Source organism: Centroberyx affinis, unplaced genomic scaffold (assembly GCF_046629955.1).
Source record: "Centroberyx affinis isolate AG114_WGS23_722 - 3 ecotype Tasmania unplaced genomic scaffold, CSIRO-AGI_Caff_v1 ptg004325l_1, whole genome shotgun sequence".
NCBI classification, from domain to species: domain Eukaryota; kingdom Metazoa; phylum Chordata; class Actinopteri; order Beryciformes; family Berycidae; genus Centroberyx; species Centroberyx affinis.
In genome coordinates, this window is record NW_027282032.1 from 13,372 (window position 1) to 32,414 (window position 19,043).

General features: G+C 39.2%; 2 protein-coding genes across 3 annotated transcripts; both read right to left on the reverse strand.

The window, feature by feature from the left end:
* Positions 1–562: 562 nt before the first annotated feature.
* Positions 563–7,197, reverse strand: LOC139664615 (SAM pointed domain-containing Ets transcription factor-like). The gene is made up of 6 exons (XM_071543518.1): positions 7,008–7,197; positions 3,718–4,153; positions 2,420–2,617; positions 2,117–2,161; positions 1,822–1,956; positions 563–1,038 (listed from the first exon to the last, which is right to left on the reverse strand). Exons 2-6 carry the CDS (start codon positions 4,133–4,135, stop codon positions 860–862), a joined length of 975 nt encoding a protein of 324 aa, XP_071399619.1. The 5' UTR covers positions 4,136–4,153; positions 7,008–7,197; the 3' UTR covers positions 563–859.
* Positions 7,198–11,443: 4,246 nt separating this feature from the next.
* LOC139664608 (protein ILRUN-like) lies at positions 11,444–18,328 on the reverse strand. 2 transcript variants are annotated; one of them, XM_071543501.1, is made up of 5 exons: positions 18,113–18,328; positions 16,342–16,496; positions 15,953–16,150; positions 14,245–14,564; positions 11,444–13,925 (listed from the first exon to the last, which is right to left on the reverse strand). In XM_071543501.1, exons 1-5 carry the CDS (start codon positions 18,268–18,270, stop codon positions 13,890–13,892), a joined length of 867 nt encoding a protein of 288 aa, XP_071399602.1. In that variant the 5' UTR covers positions 18,271–18,328; the 3' UTR covers positions 11,444–13,889. The 2 variants fall into 2 exon arrangements, with proteins under 2 accessions (XP_071399602.1, XP_071399604.1); XM_071543503.1 differs by lacking the exon at positions 15,953–16,150.
* Positions 18,329–19,043: the final 715 nt, after the last annotated feature.

Consider the following 19,043-nt stretch of genomic DNA (forward strand, 5'->3'; position numbering starts at 1 on the left):
GTTCATAGTTAGTGATGTACTTTTATCTCCTAACTGGTGTAGTGCCTGTTCATCTTAATGTAACAAAAAGTTCATTTAAATATGCATAAAGATGATTATGATCACCGATAATAATGACGATAGTGATGAAAAACCTGAATCAAATTTGTTGTGATGGTGTCAATATTGCGATATTGGTTTGAAAGGGGAACAAGTTTGTTGAAAAAAAAAAAAGGTTAGTGTCTGTGTGTTTCTTTTATGGACTGTATGTGTGATGTATACGATGTAGCAGGAGTGATGCTGCTGAGGAAACTGTGTGCTCATTTTACTATACGTTTGCTTCCACTTGTTTGATTACTTTTACAAAGACAACACTTGATACTTTATTGTTTTATTTTTACACACACCCAGAAACATAAACCCAGAGAGAGAAATGTAGGTAAGATTATCCATCAAGGTAGGTTTAATAAAATATTCACTTGTTTTGGCATTGCTCTGCAACATATAAACATTCTCAATGCCCGAATAGGAATAACAGGAATAACAGGAATATAGCAAGTGCCATTGTTTAAGAGGATTTACAGGTTTTCCACTTAGAAGGAGAGTAAGATACAAAAAGTTTTTTGTGACCTTTTGAGAAATCAAACACCATTCTGAAATGTAAAATATATATTTTAAAGACAACAAAGAAACAAAACCCATTTCCAAGTAGAGTACTGTTGAGAATAAGATAGGCAGGAGTGCATATTTTAGTAGGCAGTCTTTACAGTTGAAATGAAATGAACGGAGAGCTTCAGAGTTCATGTTACGTTTATGTCCAGCATATCTGTGGCCTTCAGTCTCTCGCCATCGGCTCATTCTGATTGGCTGATCCTCTTTGTCATACAGGGTTGACGAACTGGTAGACCAGTCTGCGTGAAACATCAGGCTTACGGATGATGCCCTTCTTGTAGTACTGCCGTATAGAGCGACTCAGTTTGTCATAGTTCATAGCCGGGCGGTTCTTCCTGATACCCCATAACCTGGCCACATGAGCAGAGTCTTCTATTTTGAATATTCCTGTGGACAGAGCAAATAAAACCAGGCTTGGAAATTAGTCCTGCTGTTGAACAACAACAATCCAGACCATTGTTGCTTAAGTCAAAGTAGAGTCAAAATGGATGATGGGCCTTTTTCTCCTGGGTTCCCACTTGATAAGAATATGCTTTAATGAGACTAAGGTAGTCTGAGGTAATACTGGATTCACTTAGTTTGGGTCCTGAGGTGAAAAAACCCTGATACAGACTGTGCTACAATTGTCCAGGGGTACAAAAGTACCTGTAATTCTTCCTGTATACTTTGGAAAGCGTATCAAAATATCCTATTCAAGTAGAAGTATGTTATTACTTTGTTACAGAAATTGTACATAAGTAGATAGTAAAAACTTAACTAAAAGTAGCTAATAACATGTACTCAGAGTAAAGGTTATTGAGTTCATTTTTACAAAAGAGAACAGTGTTGCATGTGATCTTTTCCATGCAATTCTGAAAGTCTGAGAGGACAGAGTTCAAACTAGATTCGTTTAATTGAAAAAAGAAAATTACTAAATAAAGTCAAGCCAGATTACTCTTCTCTTTTTGGCTGACTGACTCTCTGTGAATGGCTCCATATTTGGCCAATTTACAACTGGCCAGTTTCTGAGGCAATGCTTGTGGAGAGTAAAGTAAAATGATTGATTTTAGAAAATACTCAAAAAAGTACAATTGCACGAAAAAACTACTCAATTACAGTAACTGTAATTAGTTACTTCCACACTCGCAAGTGTTATGCCACACATTGTAGCATGACTCTCCATCACCTTACCTTTCTCCTTGTTGAGCCAGCGGATGCAGCGACTGTAGTTGTGAGGCTTGAGCAGCAGCTCTCTGAGGAACTGCCACAGGTGGATGGGCTGGCTGGGGTAACTGGACACCACATCTGACCAGGGATCATCAGCACCTGGGAGGAGAGGACTGACATTCAGGGACCTAATGCCAAAGGATACATATCACTGTGTTTTCTCGCTTCGCTTATGTTTTATCCCAGCATAAAGCAACCAACTTAACTATTGCAGTTACACTATACTCAGAGCAAATTCTAGCCATGACCTAGAACTTACCAGATTTGCCATCTCCGAGCGGGCAGCGTTCCTTCATGCCTGCAGCTAAAAAAAACACAGACAGAAAGCCAAGTCAATAAGCTTTATCAAAACAAAAACCAATCCAGCAGCAGTTGATAACACGCAGAATACTGCCAGCCACTTCTTTGCACTCATTCACACTGCATTTGCTACAACTTTGTTTACAACTGTTACAAATTTGTTACACTTTTAAAGCAGCAGCCATTCCAATTTTGGAATGCAGAGTTAATGTGTCTTCTTTTAGTTTAATTCCCCCTTCCCTAGCCTCTCTGCTGTTGCTACCTGATCTCCAGATGTCCAGATGAGCGTACAGCATGTCTCCACACTGTAATGAGCGTTGTCTGAAGTCTTCTTCTGTCATGGAGCACAGATCCTTCCCAGTCAGCTCCTGAAACATCTTGCAGACCTGTGGCAGCCTGTAGAGGTGTTCGGTCCACAGCAGCCACTTCTGAACGTGCACACAGCTCCAGTCCATGGGGTCTGCAGAGGACAGGACAGACTATTTGTCAATAATCACACTTTACATAACAGAAAACAAATGACTTCAAATAAGACAAGAAAAAAATTATTTAGTATTTTCATCAACGAAAACGTCCTGAGATTACAATTCAACTGGACACTAATGGATATTCAATTTGATGTTACTTAACAGTGAATAAAATGTTTTCATGTTTTTGTTATTAGAGAGAGCATAAATGCATATTCTCTACCTCTAACCATCGCTCTTATCTACCTTCATCAACTCAGCTGTTATATAAATACATGGTGCATATATCCTTTACACAAAGTGAAAACTGTTGAGGATCTTTTAGTATAGCTATACATAAAAAAAAAGAATGACATTTTTACTGAAATGGATGAGACATAGTAGACTAAAATGTCTGAAATTTTGCTGATTCAAATTAAATGAAAACTAGAAAAGGTTTAAATTACGACAATGTGACCAAAACTAATGTTAGCCTGCCTGTGTTTGTATTGTGATCCATCAGAAATGTAATTGCTACAAATGCACACCGTGAAGCAAATTTCAATAACCAAATATTGTGATGATCCTGCTCCAGTGAAAGCAAATAATAAAATCATCTATGCATGGACTGCGTATGATTTTGAAAGTTGTTGGAAAAGACTGAGTTATTAAGAAGTGGAGATGATGAACTGTCAACAGAGGAGTTTGCACAAGGCGGGCAAGGCCGCTGACTCTGCTCGCCAAGTGTCAGTTGCATCAGCATGGATGTTGATATGGGAGCCAACTAACAAATGATGCCGTTTGAAGGTTTATTTGGTTTGCTACTAGGCTACAAGTTCTGCCAACAGTTTCTGCAGAAAAAGAGTGTAGTGTTTCAATGGGTCTTTGTTTCAGTGGTACTTGCGCACAGTTGGCCTTTTGCACAAACAATGCTGCGTAACACTTTTGAAGATGAGAGCAACCAAGGCACTCGGCTTGAAGTGAAAAAACTTGAAATGCCTTTATTTCATTGCCAAGTTCTATATACAGAACAGGAGCAAACGACAAACTGATGCATTTCAGTGTCTTGCCTACTTCTGAGAGTTTACTGCTTCGTAACACTTAGCTGTCCTACCTGGTGTAATGTTGAGCAGCTTGCAAGCCGTATCTATGTCCTTCAGCACTTCTCCCACCACCATGGTCTGGACCTGCTCCAGGCAGCGCTCCTCCACCTGACCCTCCAGCTCCGGAGCGGGGCCCGGGGCCTGGCTGTGAACGGTGGGGCTCGGCTCCACGGCCTTGGAGGGGGGCAGAGCGGGGGCGGCCGCCTCTGCCATCCTCAGCAGCCATGGGTTCTCCTCAGCGGCTAGTCTGTCGCAGCAGGGCAGGTAGACCCCCGGCCAGCTGAGCTCAGGTAGCCCCAACAAGCTGCGGGGCGGTTTGATGTCCTCCGCCTCGTCCTGCCAGGCCTTCTTGGTGTCGGTATGGGGGTGACTGATGTAGAGAGGTGAGTGTGTGGTGCTGCCTACCTGCTCACAACCTGGACTCCCCATGCTCAGGCTTCTTTGACACTGGAGGAAGAAAGCAGTGTGTTCACAGAATGCTGTCATCAGTGTCATTATCTAGTCACAACCTTGACAGCTTCAACAGGGACATTGTCCTCTGAGACAGTGTTGCTTTGATGCTACACTGAAACCATACCCAAATGCCCAATATTTAAACAGCAGCAATCCTTAAGTAAACTTGACATTTGTTCAATAGTATTTACTCTGCAGGGACTTGCTTTGAAATATGGAATCAGTCATTCTAGTTTTGCTAACGTAGCCTTTGCGACTCAATCATGTTTGTCTTTCATTGCATTTTAATGTGCTTCAAAGTTGCAGTGTGTTTTGAATACAGAATCTGTAACAAATCCTGTGAATGCTGCAATTTTCGATTCTAAAATGTAACTATGGCTTGTTTGATTATTCGAGTACTTCTGTTTCAAGCTGTTCACCTTTATTGTTGACATCACTCAACAATAATATAATGCATTTTGTTCAGCCTTTTCACAGACATCGATCTTAAGTAGGTTAAACTGATACCATCAAGTAAAAAAACTAATTTGCTTGCCAGTTTTAATTCTAAAACACACAGTGATCATGGTACAAAGTGTGTGTTGATCCTGTCGGTTGTAATCACAATGGAAAACCCAAAGCAGGAAAAAAAATCTCAAGCACTTTAGGTCATCAAGATGGATCTGAAGTTAATTGCAAAAGAAAGCGATAGAATACAACATAAAGGGTGGGACACAATGGATAAGCAGCACATTCATGGTATGAGTAAGAGAACAGCTCACTGGGAGTGGTGCTGTATCCCAGAATTAAACTGGTCAACAAAAATGATGTTTTATACAACTGGATTAAAACTAATTACAGTACATCTCAAATAACAATGACCAAACGTATGCATTTATGTGACAAAAGACTTATTCATAGGTATTCAATTTGATGAAGTTGTTGATTTGAATTAAATTATATTTGGTCATGTTTTTGCCTTAAGACAGCGAGCATGAATGCATATTTATCTGCTATCTCCTTTGCCTCAACAATTTGACTGAAACAGATGTGACAAAAAGACCAAAATGACCAAAATGTACAAAAACTTTGCTAAAACAAAATCTATAATTGCTGCCAAAATGAACACTGCTGTATCCTCTGCTGCACTTACCACAAAATCTCTTACTTTATGTTTATTTGTCTATTCAATCTATTCACGCTGTGTATACATATGCTGAAATGGAAACACACTTCAGCTAAGGTATCCTGAGAGATCACTAATGTGGTTTTGGAGTTGCATCTTGCTCTATCTAGGCATGCCTATGCACTTATTGTATTAGTGAATTAACAGTAACAGTATGGCAAGATTGGCAGTATTACTGTAATACGGGAACAACATTAATTGGCCAAATATTCCTAGAGAGGAATAAGTATAAAGGGAAAATGTGCCAGGGCTGTGTGAATGAGTCTAGACGCTTGCATGCATGTTATCTGATGCATGTAAAGTGTCTTTGTTATTTCCTCACCTCCAGGCATTAACTGTACGAATGCGAGGTAGAGGTAAAAACTGAGTGAAAAACTCGCTCTTCTAGATATTCCTTCCTCTGTGGGAGAATTGGGAAAGGCTTTGCTTTGAGGTGGGTATTTGTGTAGATGGTGTATCTTTTCTTGTTGTTGGCTGAATTGTTACAAGGAAGTTATGGTTAAGATATAAGATATAAGAAGATATTTTTCCCACCATGTTTGTCCATTTGCAGCCCCAGGTAAGCAAGTGAGAGAGTGTGTGAGTGTTGATGTGTGGGTATGTGTGTATTTATAATGCTCAAATGAAAGCAGTGTGCACATGAAAACAAGGCACAAAGTCTAAAAATAATGAGCTATGGTTGGTGCTATGTTTAACACCTCGCTAGATAGCAGCCAAACTGATATGAGAGGCATTTAGTTGATATGAAAAAGGTTTGGTCATTCATCATGCATTCCACCACACAAAGGCACAGGTGCTTAATAACACACCTATATGTGCCTATATATCTATTTAATCTCTATAATCTATATTCTGCACACTTATTTGTGTGTGTGTGTGTGTGTGTGTGTGTGTGTGTGTGTGAGCGCGTGTGCGTTTGAGTGTGTGTGTGTGTGTGTGTGTGTGTGTGTGTGTGTGTGTGCGTGTGTGGGTGTGTGTGTGTGTGTGTTTGAGTTTGTATGTGCGTGGGGTAGTGAGAGAGTGAGAAGGAAAGAGAGATAGGGAAATGTCACTGTTTTTTTTATCTGCATTTTTTGCATTTGCATTTTTTACACACCCATTCACTCCATCAGATCAGCCAGTATAGTCTTTGAGGTTTTACAAAACTTGATTTAAATAGTCTTTTATCCAAATTAAATAGCTAGATTAACAAAATATCAGTGCATTTTAAGATTGATTCTGTTTTAACTGCAAGTGTATAACAACAATCCATTGTCGCTTGCTGTCTACATGCCTGTTTGAAAGTCAATCATCTAAATAATATTTTGTGAGGGAAAGCATATTATACACAAATCAAATTATTATATTATTATTGTTATTATCAATAGTAGTCGTGGTGGTAGTGGGTGTACAGTAGTAGCATCAGCAGCAGTAATAGCAGTAATAATAGTAATTATGGTAGTAATAGTAGTAGTAGTAGTATAGTAGTGGTAGTAGTAGTAGTAGTAAAGGTAATTGTAGTAGTAATAGCAGTAGTGCTAGTCAGATGAATAGTAGCTGTAGTAGTAGTAATGAGAGTAGTAGTAGTACTGCAATTAGTAGCAGTAGTGACAGCACTAGGAGTGGCAGTAGGAGTATTAGTAGTAGTAGTACTCACAGTAATAGTAGTAGTATATTCTGCCTTGTTGTGAACTGCAGTCTTACCTGGTCAGGTGAGTACCAGGTGGATTTCAGTAGAGAAGTTGAGCTGCCACTGCTGAGGCTCCAACACAGCGCTGCCTCTCCTGTCCTGAAGCGTTCCTCTGCCTGACACAGATGACAGGTAAAGGCAGACCAAAAGTCTCGATCCTCTGGAGACTGTGACGGTTATGCCTGTATAGTCGCCCTCAGGTGACGATGGATTAGGGCAGGGTGGTTTCTATCATACCCAACACTCAGAGCTGGACACTTCTCTCCACTTTAAGACACCTTGCTGACTCCTGGTGTTAAGTAGGAAGAGTTTGACTTATTTGCGACACAGCACCTTCGTGACATATCAATTCTGAAAGAAAGGGTGTGTCCAAATGAGGAAGGCTGCTGTAAATGGCTCCTTCACCATGACTGCAGGCCGTACTCACATGGTGAGTTCTTTAGATAAACAAACTAGGTGAGACTAATAGCCTGAGGAGAAGCTGCTGTGATGACACCTACATGTTCTTTTGATCATTTTAAGAACGGCAGTTATTACGGGGAATATTCAGCTATGTGAACATGAATACAAAAACTGTTGAAGCAAAGGAATTAAACTACATCATGTAACCTAATCTAATCTAATCTAATCTGTCAATACCATGCCCATGTGCAACCTAACAGATCCACTGACCCACTGATAATAAAATGAAGACTTTATGGACCCCTGCAATGTTTCTCTGAACTTACATCCCAATACACTCTATATTACATTAATGATATAACTTCCAAATGAGAAAATGTGCTCTTATTAATAATTTTGTATTAGATTGATTATCTATGGAGCTGTACATCAGTGTGACTTAGATTAGGAGGCAGAGAAAAGCCTGTCTTGCCTCTGGCCATAGCACTAAACAATAAATGCAAACCATCATAAGGCAAAATAATATGTACGGTAAGGAGAAGAATATTTCAAAGTTGGAATTCAGTGGCACTCCCACTGTGCCGCACGGTGCATTCCTCCCTTCCGGCAAATTTATTTGAACTCTTGCTGAATGATTTATTTGCGAAGGGGTTGGTTCTAATCCAGTGAGGTACTTTGCTTGACTCAATATATACATACACTGAGAATATTTGCAGAATCTAGATCTCCTCCAAAAAATATAGTGGAAAAGCCTGAAATGGGAAAATTAAAAACTGATGTTAACTGTAAACTGATGTTGTCAATCACATTTTATCATCTTCGAGGCGAGCGTTCTGTTCTACAGAGAAAAAGTGTCAAACTAAGACTGATTATCAAGTTGTTATTTTGGTAAAGTGTTCAGATGATTAACAAACTTGGATAACAGGTATAGGAGCAATAGGGACGATATATCGAAATTCAGCATATCGCAGTGCAAAAAGTGACAATACGTATTGTGGGGCAGAAAAATGAATCACAATATTAGCTACATTTTATTCTGCTTTAGTAATCACAAATGAGACGGCTTGACATCACAATTTCAAATTATATTAGGTTTCTTGCACTTTGTAATGACAGCATTTTTAAATTGTTGTTTACATTCTAGCAAGCCCAATGCCATTGCTAGAAAGATGTGTGGCTCAAAAATAAACATAATTCTGCACAGTCATACTTTGTTGTCATTGAACTTTTATTTACATCATATCGTGTTTGGATCAAATCATGAACCCCCTAATCACATATTAAATCGTATCTTGAGATAAGCAGATCGTCCCATTCCTACTGGACACATTCCAGTCCGGCTTGAAAAAGGTCAAAGCGGATTATGGTCTCTGGTTCCATGAAGAAGTCTGTAGGCCATAAAAGTTCTTAATGTCAAGTGTGAGATAGAGGTGGTGAGATGAAGAGTGACACAGAGACAGACGTCAAAATGTATCGCACTGACTGAAAGACAGATGAATATCACCCTAAAGGAAAGATCTGTGTATTGGTAATGAACGTCAGACTGTGTGTTTTGGTTAGTGTGTATTTTTTGGGCTTGACCCCTGCTTGAACACTAACCAGGTGACTAGGCAACATCTATTACTGAAAAATAAGCATCAGACAGGCTGACTATAGATACAATGCTTGCAATAGTGCTTATGTGTTTATGTGCTTATGTGCTCTTGTATGTTTTCTTTTAATGTTCTTTATATACCATCAACCTGCCAGGGACTGCTGTCATAATCTGGAGTAGGGGTTATGTCATTGTCTTGCTATTTGTCTGTGCTTATGTGCTTTTGTCTGTGCTTATGTGTTTATGTGCCTATGTGTTCCTGTATGTTTTCTCTTCATGTTTTTTATATGCCATCAACCTGCCAGGGACTGCAGATGAAAACTAGCCTGTACGGCTAAATCTGGCACTTTACATGATGGACCTAAGTGCTCACGTTAATTAATGTGTATTGTCCCTTCTTAAATAAATAAACTCACTCAAACTCACTCAATGAATGAATGAAACATGCAATATATACATTTCTACAGAAAAGGCATCAGTTGTTTATGTGTCAGTTTTCAACATGGAGGACAGGAACATCTATGAGCGATGGCAAAAAATCTGCTACAGGAAAGACTCTTTAAACTCATTTGAATGGTTGCAAAAGTTGTGTGACCGGTACAGAGAGAAAGAGAGAGAGAGAGAGAGAGAGAGAGAGAGAGAGAGAGAGAGAGAGAGAGAGAGAGAAAGCAAGAGTGTAAATGTTTGCTTAAACTAAACAGTAATGTTTGTGCAGTTCTGTTGAAATATTCTAAAGAGCTGCTGCTGATGTATCCACCCAGATAAATCATCTTTTTGAAAGTTTTATAGCTTCAGCAATTTAAGGTGCTCACCACCTGTAAGCTTTAGCTCATAATGGACTGCTAAAAAGTTTATGATGAGGCACGATAAAAAGTCATGATAAAAAACTATTACTGACTGAATAAGAGAATGGCATCAGCTTTTATCAATTGCCCAATAAGAAGCATATTGGTCAGACTGTTCCTCCCAACATGTGGCAGGCTAGCAAGTGCCATGCCAATCAAGTGACAATTAGTTGGACTTTCAGTTGTCAGTCAGTAACTAATCTCACATCGTCTGCCTTTACATTTCTCCTGTGGCTTCTTATGACACATTCAACACACAACCTGAGCAAAAGGCAAGTGAGTGTTGCTGCCTGCAGCTGTTTGCTCATGCAGACGACTCTGCAGAGCCAAGAAGCGGGTGCTGCTGCAGCACCGTGAGGAGCTGCATGCAGCGTTTGACCAGTAAACCTCCAGGCTAACATGTAATCTGACACCTCCCTAAAGTGAACAAAGTTAATCAGATGACACACCTATACTCTTCATCTACTGGCCAAGTATCTTCTTTTGGCCTTGGGCTTTTAACCACTGCCGCTGTTTTTTCCCCCCTCCATTACACATGCTGATAAATTGGTGTTCTTATGCTCCTATTTAGCCAAAGGCAGTACATTTACCTTTATTTAAAAAGGGATTTAAAGGGGAATCATGTTTTTCATACCATTTTTTTTTACTTTTCATACATTTATATTTCTTTGCTGACCAAGTACAAGGATTTAATTTTGTGTGCTCGCTGATACCAAGAACAAATGTACTTTTATTGATTTTGACCATTTTGGCCTTCATTCTAATTCACCAATACACAGGATCTGACGAAATTATCCCTGGTGCTACTTTGAGTGGGCATCTATGTATAAACCTGAGGAAAGAGGGGATGGGTAATAGTATGTCATTGGGTTCATCAAGTGCATACCCATCAAAGTATTCTATAAAAAAATCTTTAATTAGTTTTATTGTAGTTCTATTCTGAAGATTTTGTGTTAATCAAAAAGGGAGTATTAAATCCAATTTTTAAAGTATCTGATTATTAATTTAACATCAAATCAAATTGCACTGTACCAGGACTCGGTTCTTGGTATATATGGACTTGACTTACACCATGTTTTAGTAGCCTGATATATTGTACTGATATCAGCGCATATGGATCACTATCAGCCACTTCTATGATACACTGATTTTCATATTCCATTATGCTTAAACAACTAATCAAACCTCTTTTTAGGGCATTCAAAAATTACTGCAAAGAACATTTGTCAGCAATGCTAGTGCAAGTCAATGACTATGAATCGGTTTCAGTTCAAAGTCACATACACAACACTGCATTTACTTCCATAGGTGTAGAAATAAGACATTTGTGTTATTTTGTGTGTAATATCATACCCCATTGAAATGCACTAGCATTGCTGTCAAATAACATAACTGCTGCCAATTTCTCAGATTAAAAAATACCAGCATGAAAACCTTTTAATGTGTTCAGGTGAGGCTAGTAACTGGCTATGTGAATACAATGTCAGGTTCATCAGTCAGAATACATGTTGAAGTAATATGAAAAGCTGATATTAGGAGAAAGTTTAAATCTGTGTAAGATCATGACATGACAAACATGGTAGAAAACACAAGCCATTTGTTTTCAGTGATAATTTAATCATACAAACGTTCATCAAACATACAGAAAAAAAGCTTTCATCTGTTTGCTCTTCCTTACTCATAAATGTGCTGTTGTATGAGTTTAGTGCCAACTGATTCATTCTGCAGTCTGACCTATGGAAACATCAGAGACATTACACAAACATACAAAAAAAAGAAAGAAAAAGAAGCACACTTCACTCGATATAAGACATCATGGACATTGTATACCTTTCATTGCAGGGAGAAACTTTTATCATTGACATTTGGGACAGAAAACGCACAACTGTTCTGTGACACGGCAAGAAGCCCGGAGATCCTAAGCATCTGTTGATCACGAAGAGTTGTAGTATTGGCTGGTGGTGTAATGTTGTCAAAGCTCAGTATCCCAGGGGCCAACTGTTGGTGCCCCACTGAAATGAGGGTTCACCTGACAAGATGGTCGAAGTCAAGCGGTTGTGAATAACAGATAAAATCACAGTCTATAAAGCCTTAAGGACTTAAGTGTACTGGAACTACAAATGAACGTAATGAGGAGGAGAAACTACTGAACAGGCGTATTTGGCATGGAGGCCGCATTACTCAGTGCATAGATCAGCCAGTTAGTGCAAGTTGAGCATTCAGTAACAATTCTTAAGGAAAAATCAACTGTAAATGTCATTTGATCCTTATACTACTGGTTTGTTTGGTTAAGTTTGCATCTTGAATGAGCAAATGAGATTACAATTTAAGATCTGTTTAATTTGAGATGCTCATTGATGATCAACATAAACACTCTGATACTCAGATGTGGAATGCCCTTAGCATAATTTTAACAAGGGACAGGAAAATCCAGACAAAATTAAACGGTGTCAGTTCAAGGCAAATACACAATGTAGAATCTTTGGGTAAATGAAAACGCTTTCCAAAAATGTTATGCCTATTATTCTACATTCATCAAATACATTCAACTCAAGATGATAAAAGCAAGAGGCTTCACAAGACTGCTTTAAAATGACAATTCACCAAGTTATACAATGCCACAGAACACATTTATGTCTGAAAAAATGATTTAAATTCTTCAATGCCATGCATTTGACTTGAATTCAATAGAATTTGTGTTACTGTAGTCATGTACCCCAAAAGGTACGTCTTACAAAAATGAAAAAACACCCTAAATCAGATGTTCCATACATTAATCCTATTATCAGGGGCAGTTTAATTTGCAAACATGCAAAACTCTACTAAAGCTTAGTTCCAGAGAATGACTGGTAACACTTTACTAACTGGGTAGACTTGATTATTGATAGGTTATGACGTTTTATAATAGTATGTGGCCAATTAGGAACCCTTACAGGCTGATAACATGTCTCTTCATGAAACAAACTATGGCTGTAATTTAATTTAATTATAGGACACTTACAGCTCTTATTGTGTGCAACCTTCATTGGCTCTGTTTTGAGTTTTTATACCAAGTAAGTTTCAATTTCCCAATGTTTGATTCCTACCACTGAAGTAGCTACAAAAAGATCTGCTTTACAAAAAAACACATGATATACTGGCTCTAATTCCTAGCTTTAGAACATAATTATCCATGCACACTAATCTAGGCAAAACTGTCCAAAATCATAGGAGCCATATATGTGTATTCTGTTTTGTAGTGGGGATTTTATCTTCAACTGAAAATGTTAATGAATGACTCTCTCTAGTGGAGGAATATTATACTGCATCTCAACTTGTAGGTACTATGATAGCATAGAAATTATTGACCAGGATGCATGGGTCATGTTGAGAAAAACGAGTAAAACTTGATTGGCCTTTAAATGAACATTCCTTAGAAATTACCCATATTACACATAACATTAGATATATTCCTGGAGGTTGTCTCTATTCTCCATGTCTTAAAAAAGTGTACATTAAAAAATTAAGATAAAAAGTAAACAGTGAAGTCCTATGGTTGGTTTCAGAAACACCCATGTTATTAGATGGAGATAGGCCGAATCAGTCAAGAAAACCAACCAATTTAAAGTCAGAGCAGAAACCGGAGAATCAGTTGGCAAAATAAATGGCTTTTCCTCCCAAGTCTCTCTTTCAGGTTGCACAATGCACCACACACACGTACACAAATTCACACATACACACTCCTGTCATCATTGTTTCATCTGCACTCTGACAACTAAAAAAAAAAACCCCAAATAAAAGTTCAGAAAAAAGTTATCTCTCAAAAAAGACTCATAGCACTCATTTTTTTAACTTAGCATTCACACATGCATACAGTGGATATGGGATGTTGGTTGAGCTGTATGTCAAGAGCTTGGCCTCTGGTTGCTTAAAGTGTAGCTGAAGTGGAGACGGGCTTTGCATAAAGTGTTTGTATGAATCTCCAGACTCTCCACCAGCTACCGGTAAAGCCTCTTCTTTCTCGTATCGGTGTGACGGATTCCAGAGGTGCAGCGCTGCTTGACAATCCCCATGTTTTAAGAGTGCCCGAATGGATAGGGCCCGTGTATACCCTGCAGGGGAGGGAAATTATTAAACACAAAAAAAGTAATGCAGGAAATGCAATATAGCAATATTGACCTCAGGGTTGGGATGGATTTACTTTCAATTCACGCAGTTTCAAATGTAAATCCAAACTGCACTTTCCATAAGAATGACAGATCCGTCATTCTCAACAATTTCTTTACAGATTAGATGCAAATAGCAAAAGATTTCCAGTTTTGGAAATTATTCTTGTGATTATTATGGAAGGAATGAGGAATTCACCTCAACCCTGGTTCACTTGGTAGTGTGTCATGCTAGCAGTGATGTGGGGAATCTCCTTGCCCTTACCTGGTTATAAGTCACTACTGATAGATTGCTTTGTAGACTGTTTGCTGCTATATTCACTGAATTGTGTGAAAGTCCATTCTGATCTTGTTGCAGCTGGTTAGGGGCGCCCTGCCAATGTTCCTCAGCGTCCTTATGACTGCTGTCATCGTGGAGACTGTTGTCGTTGGGGTGTTTACTCTTCTGCGGCGAGGCGAAGGGGTTGTAGTCTCCCTCCAGGCTGCGGTGAGGCTGGGTGTTGAACTCGGCCTGGAAAGAAGAAAGCTGCTGCGTGACGCCAAGCAGGCCTCCGACCTCCACGCTCAGGATCACCCAGATCACATCTGACGAGAGAAACAAACAGCACGTCATCATGTAGAAAGCAACTAACACTGCCAGAAAATAAGGTACAGAGTTGTACCTTATGTCACTGGGGCAAAAGGTTCAACTCTGTACCATATTTTCTGAGATCAGCATCTTGAACAAGCCACACAACACATCTAGGCGCTATGGGTTTTTAAACCAATACAGATATTTCTGGATTAAAGCATGACCATTTTCATGCCAAAACTCCCCCAAAATTAGGCTAAACATAAAAAATTCCAACAAGTATTCAGGGTTTTCCTTGGCAAGGTGGAAAAACCTCTGAAACTACATTTAGAACTCTGCATTGAAACCCAGGATATTAATAATGATATTCAATAATGAATAATGAATATACTAAATAAACAAATATAATCAATAATGAATAATGATAATAATAACATATTGATGCACATGTGTGGAATCCCAGCAAAATGTCACAGAAACCATTCAGGTTAAGGGTTTCCCATAGACAACCAGGGTAGTATTGATCAGTTATATAATAAATCAAATGAAATATGTATAAATATATAAAACACAATTAAATATACTTTTTTTGATACCTTTCCTCCACAAATCCTCATTCTCTATGCCTGGCTTTAAGCAGAAGACCCCAAAATCTAAGATGAATTTGAAGTGCCCCATGACAGCAGTTTTTCATTATTGCTCTCAGATTAGTGATCTTACTTTTCCAAAATTCAAGGCATCTGACAGTGTAAGGTGAGGATTCATCACTGTGAAAGCCTAAATTAAATATTCAGGCCTAGCATTCATTTTAATTGGGTATCCTTAAATTGATGAATATAGGCTTAAGTGGGCAAGTCTTGGAGGAGTCCTGTCAGCATCCATCATACACTTTGAAATTGCAAGACGACATAAATCAATGAGATGAACGACTCTTACTTTAAGTAGGTTGTGCTAATTTAATTCGCAACTGATGGCCCATCCAATCTTTTAATAGTTTTTTCAGCACTGAATGCATGCAGGAATCATCTGACAGTTAACTTTCTGTCCTGCCTGTTGTCTACCGCTGCTAACTGCATCACATCCTCCATGTCAGTAGCCCAGTTCACTGGCAATAGTAGACATGTACTTCTCGAAACTGTCGTCCAATTGGATGGCTTTAGTCGTGTAGATAATTAGTCTATTTGAAAATGGCAGTACATTATTTCAGGTTCAGTGCAGAGCAAATCTTTACAATTATGACATGCAAGCAAGATAGAGAAAATAAATCCAGTATTTCATTGAAAGGATGGCAGCTTCATAGGTGGGATGACAACTTCGGTTGGGGCTACCCAATGGTACTGAACACATCAGGGGCAAAGCAGCAATTCAAATTTCTTTGTGGTGTGAAGTTTGCTGTCCTCACCTCCATAGAAGAGTCCAGTAGCTGTGCACATCCTCCACTGGCCCTGGTACATTCCAGGAGACACGGGGCTCTGCATCTGCACACTAACATCAGCCATTTCCTGTGGGTCTAGAGACCGCACCATCACCATGTTTACATGACCAAACTGATCCCCTCCAACGTACTTCAGAGAAACCCCAGGAGGCCACGACTCTGCACCTGTAAGACAGATAGTTGTACTGAACTCAGCATGACAAATCATGACAACTCATGACTTAGTACTAGTCCGGGAAGTGGCTTTATCTTTAGGTTTCATTTACTATAGGTCCGGTGTTAGCTCTATACTGTAACAAATTTAAACATAGCCATTTTTCCAGAAATAGGCACTGTGTCCGTTCCAGCAGACCTACCTGTGTTCTGTACTCTCCAGGTCTTTGTGAAAGGTGTATCAGGTGGAACTGACTCGCCCTCCCCAATCGTCACATCCTCCACAAAGGACATGCATGGTGCATTGATGTTGGGGCTCTCAAAGTCATAGTAGGCTCCAATGGCTGCTTGTAAATTCCTAGGGCAGAAGGAGTAAGAAATCTAAGTGATGTGTACAGACACAGGGAGGATTTGTGAAGAGGAAATCCTTAATGATGTTTGCACAGCCATGAAGACTACATAGGGGATCTGTGGGATATTGCCTATCATTTTCAGCATTTCCTTAACATTCATGCAACATCAACTGCAGTGAATTAAATCTTTCATAGCATCGCATTCAAGTGTCATTTCCAATGACACATCTAAAAGTGAAAAGAAATGTAAACAACATCTCAGTCTAATTCAAATCCATAAATTGTGGCCACCAACTGAGATGTCTGCAAACCAAGTGAGTTTCAGAATGGCTGCTCCCTGAGACATGCTTGTCATACATAAACCAGCAGTTTTATTTTTAGAAGGCCCGTTCCAGGGAAGCTATTACACGACATCACGTGACAGCTCCTCACACTACAGCCAGGACTGCTTGTGTCATCCTGCATACTAGGCCTACATGGGTATCATATATGCTCTGGAAAAGATCGTTTGAAAAAACGGTAGGTAACAACAAAGTTTCACGAATTAAATATTCCTTTCACATCGGGACTTTGCATTACCCACATAACGTTGCAACATGTTAGGCTAATTTGTCACTGGAATTCCCATTTCTCAAGTCCTAAAACAAGTCTGCTTCAAGCACTTTGGTCCCCATCGATGCTAGCTAGTTAACTCATTTCAATTCGTGATCGAGATTACTTTGTACAGGCACAGTGAGGTAAATATTCACCAGGCTTGCAACACTGTTGTACGAGCTTTGAGCTACAGCTAGAGAACTGCAGGCGGCGTGTCGTTAGGTTACGTAATATAGCTGCAGCTAGCAACGCTGCTGCTGTGGCAGACACGTAAGGTACAGGTTTTCTTGGATGGCTGGTGAAATATAACATGCCACCGTTAAATAATGGACGCGTAGCACGTTGCTTACAAACAGAATGAACAACAAATAAAAGATTGGGAGAAAACATTAATGACCTTTTGATAACACCTACTACCAAAAATAGTACACGAGACCGCCAGCAGTGATACGATTGTCGTAAATTAAAGGTGGGTGAACTATGACCTCCACAGTCAGTAATCATGAGGCAGACAACCAAGAATATTACCAAAATTAAATGACTCTTTCAGAAACCCCCACCCCCACTGATTTATGCCTGTTTTGCCCCTATCTTGGTGAAAGTTTCGGTTTGATACTTGCTAATGATACATACTACGAATTTATTTCATAAGAGTGTATCTCAACCTAGAAAGTAGGTAAACTCCATTTCGCAAATAAAAAAGAAGGTAAGCTAAACAATTTAAATTGTTGTACCCTCCACTGAATCCCTGACAGGCAATCAAAAGTCAGAGACACTGGCTGAGCTAAGTTAGCATTCAGCGTTACGTTAGCTAACGCTAGCTGTCAGTGTACCCACTCTTAGCTACATAACCTAACGCCAACCTATCACTTACTGTATTAGCAGTCGTCTGAAAACGATAAAGTTTCCTATGATTTAATCCATTTCCCCGGAAGGTACGGGCTTTGTATCGTAAGAACCTTTATAGATAGCTAGTTAACGTTAAGTGACCACACACACAGCAGGCCAAGCAAGTCCCCGAGCTCACCAGTTGGTCATGTCCAGGAAGAAGGCGCATCCAGCTGGGTTCAGTTGAAACCCAAGGAGTCTCTGAAACTCCGATATAAGGATATCTTTATCTGTCGTGCCCATGCAGCTGAATTTCTGCATGAGCTCTGGGTCCAGGTCCAGATCCATGCCCTCCATCGCGGATTTCCCTGGACAGAGACAGGGGCTTCTCTCCTAATTTAGTCCGAGGCCTCGGTTTGTCATAACAAAACTCAATAACAACGCCAAGTGCGCATGTCACATGATGACAGTTGTAGTACCTGAGTACTACAGGCCCAGATAAGAAAAGGCTGACCTCTGCTTGGAAGAAAAAAACCAAAAAAAACCTTACAAACTGTACTGAATCAAATACAGTCTTCTTTATTGTTTTTAATTACTTTTAATTACTTTTGCGGCTGCGAAATTGTGCTATTCACAACCCTTTATTATCATAAACTTTGTGGTAGGCTGTAGTTTAGCTTAATTTATTCAAACCCCTCTGTCCTAGCAAAGCTCATGCTATTCATGAGAACTGTTATTTTTGTCTACGGGAAGGTGAAAAATTTGAATATTTTTGCTTGTTTTCTGTTGAAATGTATGGTCGTCTGCATTATGAATATAATAATAAGAAAGCAATTAAACCATAAGTCTAGTTTAAGAAAATGCGATTAATTTAATTGACCATTTGTTATTTTACCCAAACTTTCTTTGTTTTATTTCATTTTTTTCTGTGTCTGTTTATTTAAATGTTAAATGTTCTTTATAAACGTTTATTTAAATCGTAACTTTGATCTCAGTGCTTTGTTTTTTTTATGTTACGAAGACACTTGTGATATTAACAAGTTATGCGAAATGAATGGTTGATATCTGTATTATATTTCAATTCAATAAAGAGCAATGGGGGGGAAAGAGCAATGGGGATTTTTGTAATG

Coding starts and splice junctions, on each gene's coding strand:
- LOC139664608 (XM_071543501.1), bottom strand. CDS start 18,270: ATGGAGGGCATGGATCTGGACCTGGACCCAGAGCTCATGCAGAAATTC. Junction 14,565..15,952: donor TACTGGACTCTTCTATGGAG/GTGAGGACAGCA, acceptor TTCTCTCGTCAG/ATGTGATCTGGGTGATCCTG. Junction 13,926..14,244: donor CAGTAGTGACTTATAACCAG/GTAAGGGCAAGG, acceptor CCTCCCCTGCAG/GGTATACACGGGCCCTATCC.
- LOC139664615 (XM_071543518.1), bottom strand. CDS start 4,135: ATGGGGAGTCCAGGTTGTGAGCAGGTAGGCAGCACCACACACTCACCT. Junction 2,162..2,419: donor TCTGGACATCTGGAGATCAG/GTAGCAACAGCA, acceptor TGTTTTTTTTAG/CTGCAGGCATGAAGGAACGC. Junction 1,039..1,821: donor CTGGCTCAACAAGGAGAAAG/GTAAGGTGATGG, acceptor CTCTGTCCACAG/GAATATTCAAAATAGAAGAC.